The sequence below is a fragment of the Mauremys reevesii genome, linkage group 4 (assembly GCF_016161935.1).
Source record: "Mauremys reevesii isolate NIE-2019 linkage group 4, ASM1616193v1, whole genome shotgun sequence".
Lineage (NCBI taxonomy): Eukaryota > Metazoa > Chordata > Testudines > Geoemydidae > Mauremys > Mauremys reevesii.
Window position 1 is genome coordinate 16,324,217 of NC_052626.1, and position 13,667 is coordinate 16,337,883.

Genomic DNA, 13,667 nt, shown 5'->3' on the forward strand with positions numbered 1-13,667 from the left:
TATCTTGTACATAATTTAAACAATGTATAATGGCTAGATATTTCAGGCAGGTAGTTAAGGAAAGTAGTTATTTATTTATGTATAGCTAAAAAGTAGTGTATGTACACATGCATATGTGTGTGATATATAATATCTCCCTCTCTCTCACAATACACATTCTCTGAGGACCTGATGCTGCAAGTTCCATACAGGTGCAGGGTGCACCCATGTGGAACTGCTTGCAAGATTGAGGCCTCAGGCAGTAGCCAAATTTGAGGCAGGAACCAGGTGTATCTGTGTTTTGCACAGTACTTCATTCAGTAGGGGGTCTGGTCCTGATTGTGGCGTCTGGATGCTAATACAATAAGTATTTAGTATATGAATTTATGAACACTGTTCTGGCTGTGATAGAAAGGGTCATGTAGAAGTGTTACCTACAAGAGGATGGTTGGCCTTGTGGTGAAGGCACCGGACTAAGACTTGGGAGGTATGGGATCAGTTTCCGTGCTGCCTATCTGTGGTCTTGGGCAAGGCATTTAATGTCTCTGTGCCTCAGTTCCCTATCTGTCAAATGGGGGTAATAATACTTCCTTTTTACCACCCATTGCCTCTTTCCTACTTAGATTGTTAGCTCTTTGGCACAGGGACTCTCTCTTATTCTTTGTACAGTGCCTAGAACAGAGGTGGGCAAACTACGGCCCGTGGGCCACAACCAGCCCGCGGGACCCTCCTGCCCGGTTCCTGAGCTCCTGGCCCCGGAGGCTACCCCCGGCCTTCTCCCCTGCTGTTCCCCCTCCCCCGCAGCCTCAGCTTGCCCCGCCACTGGCGCAATGCTCTGGGTGGTAGGGCTGCGAGCTCCTGGGGCAGTGCAGCTGCAAAGCCCGGCCTGACCCAGTGCTCTCTGCTGCACGGTGGCGATGGCGTGGCTGGCTCCAGCCGGGCGGCGCCGGTGCTCCAGGCAGCGTGGTAAAGGGGCGGAGGGGGGGTTTGGATAGAGAGCTGGGGAGTTTGGGGTAGTGGTGGGGGTGTATATAGGGGTCAGGGTGGTCAGAGGGCGGAGAACAGGGGCAGGGGTGCTGGGGGGGCAGTCAGGAAGGAGGGGGGGTTGGATGGGGCGGCGGAGGGCAGTCAGGGGCAGGGGTTCCGGAGGCAGTCAGGGGACAGGGAGAAGGGGTGGTTGGATGGGGTAGAGTTCCGGGGGAGCCATCAGGAATGAGAGGAGGGGTTGGATGGGGTGACGGGGGCGGTCAGGGGATGAGGAGCGGGGATGTATGTGTGTTTGGGGCAGGGGTCCTGGGGGGGCCGTCAGGAATCCCATGGAGAATTTCAGTTTTGTGAAAAGGGCATGTTCTGTCCAAAAAAAAAAAACCAACCAAAAATCATTCTAATGGAACCCTCCCACCAGCTCTACACTTCACTGCTCTGTCTCGTTTTCTCCATGTGCAGAATGGATGTTGTAGTACTTCGCCACCAAATGTTGGATGGATGAAAATGCAACAAATTGGTCCTACTTAATTTTCTTTTCTTTTGAAAGATTTCAGAGAGATTCTGTACTCTTAACATAGTAACTTTTAAAATGCAACCACTGAACAAGTGCTAATTATATTACTGTATATATTTACAAGTATTCATATATGTCATGTATTCAGTGCACAAATGACCCCTTTTCTCCATTGCAGTCCATTGTCTTCTGTTTGGGAAGATGGGTTGTTTCAAAATAGTTGAAATTATATTATTTGTAGATCTGCTTTGTGTAAATTAATGGTAATGTTAATACACTAAGAATAATTTTAAACTTATTCCTATGCTATAATGATAGACATATTTTAATTTGGAAATTTGGTGATTTTTTTGTTTGTTAGGATTGATAACCCTGATTTAAGTCGGCCAGAAAGTAGACATTTATTTCTCCATGTGGTTTTTCAGTTTATCACCTAGAGTGATTGTGCTGTTCCAGTCCAGAGCAATGTTCCCTCAATTTTTTTATGTCCATGTGTGGAATGAATTTTGTTATATTTTGCAGTAATATGGAGGTGATGTGTGGTGGGGGTGGAGCCAAGGGGTTTGGAGTGTGGGAGGGGGCTCAGGGCTGTGGCAGAGGGTTGAGGTGTGGGGGGATGAGGGCTCTGGTTGGGGGTGTGGGCTCTGGGGTGGGGCTGGGGATGAGGGATTTGGGGTGTAGGAGGGGGCTGGGAGTTGGGGCATGGGGGGGGGGGTGAAGGCTCCAGCTGGGGGTGAAGGCTCCAGCTGGGGGTGGGACCAGGGAGGAAGGGTTCAGGGTGCAGGAGGGTGCTCAGGGCTGGGACAGAGAGTTGAGGTGTGGGGAGGTGCAGGCTCTCGGGTGGGGCTGGGAATGAGGGGTTTGGGGTGCAGGCTGTCCCAGAGCTGCGGCGGGGAGAGGAGATTCCCCCAAGCCCTCTCTTGTCGCAGCAGCCCGCAGCCAGGGAAGAGGTGTCTCTCCCCGCTGTGGCAGTTCTGGGGCTGGGGGAGAGGAGCCTCTCCCCACCTGTGTGGCCCTTGATAGCCTGCTGTGCAGCCACACAGCTTAGAGGGAACTTAGGTCCAGAGTCTCTCCTTGACAAAAAACTTACTGTGCCTCAGTTTCACTATCTGTAGAATGGGGATAATTATAATTATCTTCGTTGAAAAGTGCTGTGTAAGAGCTGGGTATTATGATTATGATTATTTATTTTATTACCTATTTATTTGTTTGAGCTGCAGTCTCTCAGGATGACATGCTTATTCTTTAATTTTGCAGTTTGTCAACTTTTGTAAAATTGCTCGTTTAAAAAAGAATGTTCTAAAAGATACTGTAATAAAATATTGTATATTTTAATTTTATGTATATATGTTAGGCTTACAGAATTTGAAGATACACCAACAAGTCAGCTAACGATAGATGAATTTATGAAGATTGACTTGGAAGAGGAGTGCGATCCTCCTTCATTTACTGCTGGTCAAAGAAAATTAAAGATACAGGAGGTGAATTCTATCAATACTTTGTATTTGGAGCTGCTTATGGTTCTGTCTCTGTTTTCAACTTTGGACTTGATAGTGTGCCATGCCATGACTGACCAATTTAGTCTTAGCTATTGCTGCTTCTACCACCATATTCTCATGGGGAGGGTGGGAGGCATAGGTGGTAGTGTCCACAAACAAATTTTTATTCTTTTCTGTACTGGCTGGGAGATAGCCACACATTAAAACCAGCCACATGTTAAAAGGTGCAGTGAGATTTCTTCCACGCCATTTTCACTAACTCCTCCGGAGAATCGGACTCATTCAGATTCCTGTCAATAGTAGCCGTAAAAGACTCCTGTTGAGGGCACAAAATCATATCTGCAGTCTTAGACAACCACTGCAAGAACGGGGAGAAGGGCAAAGTCACTGCTTAGCCCAGTGCAAATCCAGGGAAGTTGGTGATCAAGTAGCATGGCAACAGCTGTACTCCTGTTCTTAGTAAAAGTACTTATTTTCGCAAGGCATTTACTCCTGAGCACCTAATTTTTATATGGTGGATTCAGGGTTCAGTACCCCAGGACTAGTCTTCATTCCCATTGGGAAGATGATGCTGTGCCCATTGGGTGCCAGATCTCCATTCTGAGCATGGTTCTCTCTTAACTACCTTTTTATAGTTGCTTCCTGTCTACCTGCTCTGCATGAGTCTTTCTACTACGCTCGCCACCTCATACTAGTGGCAAGATTTCCTTATGAAATTGGGGCCTCTCATGTGACCAGCTAAGCTGATTTTGTTGCATGTGAACCTTGAGGAGCTGCCTGACATTTTTGCTCCTCTCATATGTGCTACATTCACTCTTCTAACCTACTTAGTAAAGGTCTCAGCTGGAAAAGTAGTTGCTTGTTAATTGGATCAAAAAAATCTTGCAAATGTTCTTGCTGGAGACACCCTTGGTTAGGAAATGTGGCATTACTTAAAATGTTGTCTAACTTGTTATTATACAAAAATAAATACTGGTGTTAACACTAATCAGATTGCATAGCATTTGTTTTGTGATACAGCATGCAGTACTTGAAAGACTGGTTTTATGTGTGGCTTAATTCATTTGAGGAACACTGGCTTGACAATTATTTTATATGAAAATATTCTGTAACAGTCCTAAATGTGGTTTCAAGTTATTTGTTGTCGAAAGTGAACATCCTTAATATTGATCATGTTATGATAGCCTCTGAAGAATTTATTCAAAAGCCTAGTAGACATTGTGGGTCAGATTTGTAGACCTCAGTCTTCACTTATGTTCTTGCCCATGCACATCTGTGGGTGGTTGTTTCCTGCCATAGCTTCTGCATGCAGTGGTGGTAGGTTCTAACTTCTGCAGCCATGTGGGCTTTGTGTGTGTGCAGGTTGTTACTTGTGTGCACTATTGTTAGCATTGAAATAGTGTGCATGTTCAGGGGAGGGATGCGTTTACTCACATGTGGAGACCAAGAGGAGGTCCCACTAAAAGTCTGTCAACAGATAAACGTTGCCACAAATATAGAGCATGGCTTTTTGAGAAATAGCCAGTTTGTAATCCTCAGTACCAGATCGTTTTTATTAGTATAGTTACATAGAGTGTATGTGTCCGTTCTAGACTATTTTAAAAAATATCAATTATATATGGAGACGCTAGAATACAGTTGACAGCTAATGTTAATAAGGTCGACTGTTGAAAGCTAGTGCTCCGAAGTTTTGAAATCATTGAGATCTTTTGGTTTTCATTTATTTTTAATTTATAACGTTTGAATGAAATAAATTTATAATCTGAACACTACATTCTTCAAAGTTCTTGAGTACTCACAGCTCCCTTTTATGCTGTGCGTGTTGTGTACCTCTGAGAATCACCCAAAACAGGTTTTGCCCTCTATTATAAAATATTTTAGTATTTGTTGCCACCATCAGATAGAGCATACATGTAACTAGGTAATTTGCAATAAACAAGAAAGAGAGGGTCAAATTCTCTTCACTTACGTGAGTGTAGACAATGAAGTTACTTCAGGTTTACGCAGATCTGAATTAGTTGCAATGGGGCCTGCTTCTTCTTAGCACATCTTTTTGCCTAATGTTGAATTTGTGACTTAGTCTGTTGGAGTGAAATTAATATACTATTACAAACACAGGATTATTACTTAACCACAGAATCAGTTAGTATAAAATACTATATTTAGTGTTAAAATAACGTTTGTACAAAACATGACAGCATCCTGTTTTAAGATGCGATGTTCTGGACCACACTGTTAGAATTCGCAAGTATTTTCATAAGAGAAACAAGCTGGACTGTGAGGGAGAGAGAGCCCCAGTTTAAACACAGGTATCTGAAATACTAGTTTGAGAAATAGTAGAATGACTGTTAACATTGGATTGTTTCTCGTAGGCTGGATTTTTTTGGTCTACCATATTCACTTTGAGCTGCTTAGGGCCGCAGATTCCCCCAGGAGAATTCCCCTTGTGTAGGGGAAATCTCTTCCAATGCAACTGAGCTCCCCTATTGCTGATCTTCTGCTAACGTTAACTTCATTATGGACTTTACGATGGTGATGGAAGTTAGAATAGGCACCCAGCTTCTCCAAATTCTGCTGGGGCTGGGTGGCCAAGGATCAGGGAGCTGCAACTGCAGCTGCTATTCTCCATTATGTCTGAGGGGACAGAGGGGAGTGTCAGGGCTTCATTTTAGGTGAGCTGGTGTGAAAGTTCCTCTCTGTCAGGCTGAGATATTGGTTTAATCAGTACTTTATTTCAAACAGTATTTTGATACTCGTCTTTTGTCTGTCTGGTCTGTCCTAGATTACAAACTCTTTAGGGGAAGAAATGTACATTACCATCTTTCTATAGTACCATGTGTATTTAAGTCTCTAAATAGAGGAACCGATATTAAAAATATTTAATCGTAGCATATTCATATTTCATTCTGTTACTCATTTTTTTCTTTTCAGCTTGAGAAAGCGCTGTCAAAAAAGCTTGAAGATGTTGAAGGTACAAGTCCCATTGAATACACTATATCACTTGGTTACACCAAATAACATTCATGATTTCTGAGCTTTCTTTTTATTTAATTGCCACAGGTGAAATATCAATTTACCAAGATGAAATAGAGAATGAATTAGAAAATAGTAGGCCAAAGGCAAAAGGAGTATTTGCCAATTTGACTAAAGATGGTAAGTCTATAAAAGACCATGAATATTTTAGAAGTGGCAATGAGGGTCAAATCCTACTCACGTTATTTTGTATGATCTTTTATTATGCTATATACGGCTCCATTTCTTTGTTGTGTATTATTTATATATATGCAGCTGCATACATTATGCAGTGAAATGTTGAGTGCAACAAAACATTTAAGTCTTGACTTACACTGGAATTCTCTGAGGAACGGAATGCATAGTGCCAGCCCACAAAATACCATGCTTCAAATATCAGACACCAACTTGTGTAGTACTGGAATTCGCCAAAATTGTATACATTTTTAAAAAATACAACTATTGTAATGGCATGAAGGGCTGTAACAAATTACTCCCAAGTGCAATTTAGCAGAGGTGGTGTTGGTACTTCAGATTGTTCCTGGTTAATATGAAATTTACCCCAAACCAGTGAGCATGTACCTTTGTGCCCCTCTGTTCCCACATTGAAGATATTCACAGTACTGTTTATAGGTTGAATATTAGCCTTAATTATCATGACAAGTATTTAGCTCATATTACTAGGACTACTGACTTGCAGTATTTTGATAACACAATACAAGCAATTTAAAATTATTACTATTTTCAGAAGACACATTTTAAAAGCTAAGGCAATGATTTTAAAGCACATCTGGAAATTCTATATATTTATACAATGTACTGAAATACTCTGTTCTTCTGCAGATTGTTCTCAAATGGTTTTTATTCTTTTACGTGAGCTGCTTTTCATTTATTTAGTTTCTATAACAGATGGTATGAAGTTATTTGATTTTTTTCCTCCCCATTACAGACTCTATAGAAGATAATACAACTAGTGTATTTGGAGAGGAGGAGGCAGAAGATGAAGAACTGGAAGCAGCTGCTAATCATTTAAACAAGGACTTTTATAATGAAGTTCTCGATAAAGATAGGTTAAAGAAAAATGAAGGGAGAGAATGCAAAAATGGAAATGAAACTCCTGTATGGCCACCTGCACTAGAATCTCTGCTTGGCCCACTCCCTACTGCTGCCAGCCTTGGGATAACAGAGTCTATACAAGAGTGTGTATCCGCTAAGGATCGAGACCACAGTAAGTACAAGATTAATGTAAGCTGAAATTTACAATAGAAAAGTCAGACATATGAAAACTGTTGTGGTTTCACTGTTTTATTTCCAGTTACCTGCATGGTTGCTGACATAGGAATTCTGTGAAATGTAAATGTTATAGGAGTGTAGAGACATAGGAATTGACCATCTTGATCAGACCAGTGGTTCAACTGGTCAAATATTTTGTATTTGACACTGGCCAGTACTAGAAGTTGCTCAGAAAGGTTCAGGATTTATATCCTTTAAACTTAGTAAAATAGATTTACCTTGTTATGATAGTTGATATGGATATTTAAAACATTGCAGTCATTATGTTGTTTTACCTGATACTTCCAATTAGCAATGTGTAACAAGTGGATTTTTTTATAAGTATAATTGGAAATGAAAATCTTAAGTACCCGTGTTCTTTTTTTTTAGTTCAAAAGAGATGCAACATTTTTCAGGAAATACTTTATTGGAGTCAAACAAGGAGGCTGTCTCCTTTTGCTCTTAGTCAAGAGTCAGTCTATTATATTTAATTCATTCTTCAGTGGTTTGTAAAGTTGCAGATGTTCAAGATACTTGGCATGCAAAATAGCGAATGCTTTTTTCTCCCTTGATATGCGTTTTTGTTAATACCTTGTTTGGCATGTTCCATTCCTTTTTCTCTGATTCCTGAAACCTTTTTATAGCATGGCTCTCAAATGGACAGCATTAGCTGCATTGATCAATTGAAAATTTCAATTTTGCATGAGTCACAGAAGGCTACTCCAAACAGCCAATGCCTCAAGGAGGTGTGTTTGCCTTTTAATATGTAAGCTGAAACTCTGTGCAGTTTTTTTTCCCCTTCATGAATCTCAGATCTGAACATATTTGGTGAGAATCTTATTCTTTTCTATATTAAAGTACATTTTCTGTTCCATAAAGCTTATCTGTCTTTGAATCTGTTTAGTCAGCAGATTCAATGAGAAGATCCAACTAAATGGACTGTGTCTTTATTTAGCTCTTAAAACAATTTGAGAGTTATTCAAGACAGACAGTAACACCCTACTCCATGTCTAGACTGAAGGACCACACAAAATCAACCTCATATCATGTTATTGCTCATGTCACAGAACTGCAGTTGATCAGTAGCATTATTTATTTTCCTATATTATGCACAAGCTAAATGATGTAGAAAAAATTGATTGTTTAATTAAAATTAATGGTGGAAGGAATAGATGGCTCACACTATTGGGATATGCATCATTTCACCTCAAAATCCATGGTTCAGCTCTAACAGAGGTCAGTAGTAGCTGAAAATTGTTGCTGTCTGATGGTTGTTCAATGACCTCTGAAAAACAAGTTGGTGGTTTCAGTCCAGTTCCCAGTGAACACGTCCGTGTAATGAAAACCTCAATTGGCACTGTCACTGGCCATTTTAATGGAGGGTCCAAGGACTGAATGAATTTAAAGATGGAACTAATCTGTCACTCCCAGATATGTTCCTCCGAGTCGGGCTTGAGATTTGTGGGCAAAGAAATGTATGGCAGCTTAGTCTGTGACTGCCTGTGTTGTACCAGTTCTGTGGAAAAATAGAGGTCTTTGGTCTTGGGGGCTGCCAGATTCATTTAATTTTTACAAATGATTAGCTGGGTGTTTATTTTAAAAAATATCTCTCTGGAAATAAAATAAATATTTTTATTTAAAAAAAAGTCCCTCTGGAAAATCCCAACTCCATTGTGATGGGGATTCAAATTTCTTTTATGTTGTATACCCAGAATGAACTAAAAGATTAAATTTAGCAGTGGGTTATTGTTTTGGTTGTAGCCTTTAGTCCTTCCCAAAGCTGATTCTTTTGGATTGCAGGTGCCATATGTAAATTTCTAGCTTCCTGGGAAGGATATCTCCCCTCCTCCTCGCCCCAATTACCTTGCTTCTCCAAAAATCTCTGGTGTAGGTCCCCTTAAAGTCCTTTTACTTGGCTTTTGCATATGATATGTCAACTTATGATTGTGTCTGTTTCAGCTGTTTGAGGAAATCTCTCACCTAGCACTATCACTGACGCAACAGCAGTAGAAGACACCTCAGAAACTGCTATTATAGACCAGACTTAAATGCAGTGCTTAGCTATTGAAGGACATTTAGGGTTATTCCCCAAGCTGCAATTGTCAATGCAATATGTGTGTGAATTTTTTATGGAAAGCACAGTATTTGAGTGAATTTGCATCACAAAGAGAGCACACTAGGTTACTGCATTAATGCAGTTACCTGGCAGTATAAGGTTCCGTAGAAGCAATACATTAGATTGTATTGTCTCTAAAAATACTTTAATTAGGAGGGATGTTTCAGTTGGGTTTCTTTTTGAGTGTTTACAGTTGCTTCTATCTTGGTTTTTTTTACTATACAAGAGATTAATCATAGAATCCTGCCCAAGGCTGATTCTTTTGCTTTGGATCTGGCAATTTTAATTATCTTGAAAGTTTCTTAGGAAACCAGATTCTCTTTGTTGAATATCTTATCATTAGCAATGAAATACATGTTCCTGTGTACTAAATGAAAACATGAATTTACCCAGGATGAGGCTTTGTGTATACCCTGTTTGTATATTTTAGTGAACCGTTTATAATTTGTAAAAGGAAGGGGATACTATATTCTGTGAATGCTGATTATGCTGTTCTATACCGTAGAGACGAGTTTACTGCAGAACTCATGAGCACTGAAGTCCTGAGTGAATTGTGTTGTATCATAGCTACCCAACAGGTGCTGGAAACGGAGAAGATCTAGTAGGTCAGCCAGTACATTTCTCTCCCAAGGCAGGATTTTCTCTTGCAACATATTTTCTAGACTTTTTTTCATTCTAGTTTTACGTGTCCCAAATAATAGGGCTTCCACTATTCTCTGGGAGATTGTTACAGTCAAATACCAAATACTTTATTCTCAAAGCATTTTTTCTGGTATTCTATAAAATTCTGTAAAATTTCTCTTTGTAATTTATTTTCCATTACTCCTATTTACACCCCTTTGTACCACCCTAAATAACTCATCATCTTCCTTAGTATTTACAGCCTTCATACATTTGTAGGCTATTATCCTGTCCTCCCGTTGTTGTCGTTTAGCACAAGTTGTGCTTGTCTCAAAATATATTGGCCAAGATGGAAAGTGAGAAAGGATGGAAACTAACTGAGGCAGAGGGAAAATGCAGGGCTTAAGTTGCATGCCGAATTCATACAAATTATCTTTGGTATGCTAGTTGGTATATAGTAAATTCATGTGCAGTCATTGTAGGGCTACATTAGCAAACAGTGTAGTGTGAGCAGGTGGTAACATGCAGCTGTACCTCCTTATAAAAGTAAACATCTTTTATAATCAAAAATAACTTTTGCAAGTACCATCTTGTGCCTACCCTAGTGAAGTGACTGTAAAGTACAGATTAAAAAATAATCCATGGCAAAGATTTTGTGCTCCCTGTTACTGACAACCAATTGTTTGCTCATTTACATAAATTTCTCTTGTATTTGTGCCTTCATTTGTACTGGGGATCTCATCCAGTACCCACTGAAGTCAGAGAATCTTTCCGTTGACCGCAGTGGGTGTTGAATAAGGCCCTGTGTAAACAGCTTTCCCAAACAATGGCCTTTGTAACAAAAAAAGAACTAATATTAACTCTATTTTGTTTTCTTCTTGTTCGTCTCTTACATTTTGTATAAATGTCATACAAAAGAAACTCTCTAATAAGACTTAAAAATTAATAGATTAGTAATTCAAGGGAATGAAACATTAACAACATTGGGTTTGTTTAGTCTGGAGTAAAGAAGACTGAGAGGGGACATAACAATCTTTTATGTACCTGAAAACTGAGACAAAGCGGAGCTAGAAAAATTGCTCTCCTTAACGATTGAGGTTAGGACAAGAAGCAATGGGTTTAAATTGCAGCAAGGGTGGTTTAGGTTGGACATTAGGAAAAACTTCCTAACTGTCAGGGTGGTTAAACACTGGAATAAATTGCCTAGGGAGGCTGTAGAGTCTCCATTTTTGGAGATTTTTAGGAGCAGGTTAGACAAATACCTGTCAGGGATGGTCTATCAGTGATACTCAACCCGCGGCCCAATTAGCACACAGCTAAGGCCCAGCTTTATGCTAAAGGTTGCTGGGCCTGTTGAATCGGGAGTGTGGGCTGCCCCACCTGCCTTGCCCCGTGCAGCGGGGTCCGGGCTCGGGGCTGCCCTGCTGCCAGGCTGCACCTAACAGGTCCGAGGTTCAGGCTGCTGCGTGGCGGGATCAGGGTAGGGGGCTGCGACTCCATGCTGGCTCCCCACAGCTGCCTGCACAGCCCTTCCTGACCTGGCTCTGGCCGGGGCGGGTAGGCTGGGCCTTGGAGCCACAGCCTGGTCACGGTAGAAGCTGTGCGGGCAGCTGTGAGGAGTCATGGGCCTGCCACAGGTGGGTGGGGACACGGGCCAGGGGCTGCTTGGGCCCCCCACACCGTGGGCAGGTAGGGGGTCTGCCGCGGCTCCCCAGAGCTGCCTGCCCAGCTCTTATCATGGCAGGGCTGCGGCTCCGAGGCGCTCCCGCCCCCCGCATGGGCAGCTGTGAGGAGCCTGGGTCCCTCCACCTGCCCTGGGCGGGGGACCTGGGGCATGGGACACAGCAGTGGGTACCTGGAACATGGGCAGGGGGCTGCTTTCACCTCCACCTTGGGCATCCCCCTCCCACACTTCTGGGAGGACTCCAGTGCCCTTGCCTCAGGCTGAGCCTACTGGGGGCCGGCCTGCAGCCAGGGACTCCAGGCAGCTGGACCCGGTGCTCACACAGACGGCTCGAGCTCATGCTCTTGCCATCCGCCCACCCGACACTCCAGGGCTGCAGGTCGTGCTGCCCGCCCACCGCACTGGGGCCTGCGTTCAGCTGCCTGCCTTCCCGCCTGCCACTCTGGGGCTTGGGCTGGGGGCCGCATTGCCTGCCCGCCCACCGACCCAATGGGTGGGGGGAACTCGGGTGGCCTGGGGCTGGTGTGGGGGTGCCTCTGGGCTCCGGTGAGTGAAGGGGAGCAGGAGCGGTGGGGCCTTGGGCAGAAGGGGTAGCCTCCCCAAACCTGTGGTTCACCCACCACCCATGTTGGAGTCTTTGGTATAATTACAGGTGCATGATTTTCTTTTGTCAGTCTTATATAAATCTTGTGTACAGTGTATATAATTTTACCCTAAAAACACTAGTGCACCCCTCTCTACACAGACAGCTGTGTGCACATTTTCATTGAAGAATCTTACATATTTCTGAAAGACTGAGACGTTAGTTGCTGGCCAGGGGTGGCTGTAGAACCCCACCTTCCCTCACTGATGCTGCAGCTCAGATTGGAGAAGAATTTGTTCCAAATGGGGACCTCAGCTCAGTCCCCACTAAGCACACAAGAGATTTGTGCTTCAGAGGCTGTGCATCTCCACACCAGCCTACATCCGTACAGCTTCCAGGAGGTGGGAAGAAGCAACCAGTTCAGCTGGTGCCATGCTGCTATTCCTTTGCAGGAGGAGGAGAGAATATACAGAGCTGCTACTGCTTTAATGATTAATTAGGGAGAGGTGTGCAAGAGAATAGAGAGGAGCACTGAGGGGGAAGGAGAGGGACACACAGACCTGGAATCAAGAGAAGGGTTAGGGGGAAAAAAAAGTGGAATAGCTCAGCTTTCATGTATAGATTATATACTATCCTCTGCCCCCACTCTCACCTTTGTGTGCGTGTATATTTCTGCCTTACCATTTCACCTCCAATAAAACCCTGTCTTGCAAAAAAAAACAAAACCCAAAAGCAATTAAAACTGAAATTGTTCATTAGAGAATTGTAGAAAATGTATGGACACTACATGGAAGTTTCATTTAATTCATATGAAAATATAACTGGTTAGAAGAATGTTATTTGAACAATTCATCATGTAATCTGAAACGTCAAGATTATGCCCCCTGGTTCAGTTCAGTTGCTATTGCTATTGTGAATAACGACTTATTAACCTAGGTGAAGAAGCCACAAAACTTGCCCTTGGAAGAAGGTAATATAAAAGTGCAAGCAGTATTTTGCAGAGGGTTAGCTACTGGGGAGAAGTTTGATGAATGATAAATCAATGTGCAGCATTAGAAAGTATCTTGGGTATTTTGAATCTGCTGTATGTATTATGAAAAGGTTAAAATAATCGCCGGTGAAGGTAGTTGACTTTGGAATGGTATGTGTTCATTCCCTTTTTAACCGCTGAGGGAAATTGCTGCATAATCACGAGCCCCAGAAATAGCCAAATTAAGTGAGTAGCCAGTTATATTTGAATATTTTGGTGTGCTTTTATTTGATTTAGCAGTTTTATTTTGTTCAGTAAGCTTGGATTTTGTTAGCATAATTTACTGCATAAATTAGACCTTAATAGAGAATTCTTCTTTGAGTGATTGCTCATATCGATTCCAATTAGGTGTGCGCATGCCGTGTGCACA

General features: G+C 42.3%; 1 protein-coding gene across 5 annotated transcripts in view; it reads left to right on the top strand.

Moving 5' to 3' along the window:
• BRF1 (BRF1 RNA polymerase III transcription initiation factor subunit) overlaps positions 1–13,667 on the top strand; it is a 219,292-nt gene that overhangs the window by 114,273 nt on the left and 91,352 nt on the right. For all 5 annotated transcript variants that reach the window (XM_039534921.1, XM_039534922.1, XM_039534923.1 and 2 more), the window contains 4 exons: positions 2,835–2,961; positions 5,911–5,950; positions 6,040–6,132; positions 6,941–7,219. In XM_039534921.1, the coding sequence (XP_039390855.1) occupies positions 2,835–2,961; positions 5,911–5,950; positions 6,040–6,132; positions 6,941–7,219 (539 nt within the window). The remainder of the gene's footprint in view (positions 1–2,834; positions 2,962–5,910; positions 5,951–6,039; positions 6,133–6,940; positions 7,220–13,667) is intronic.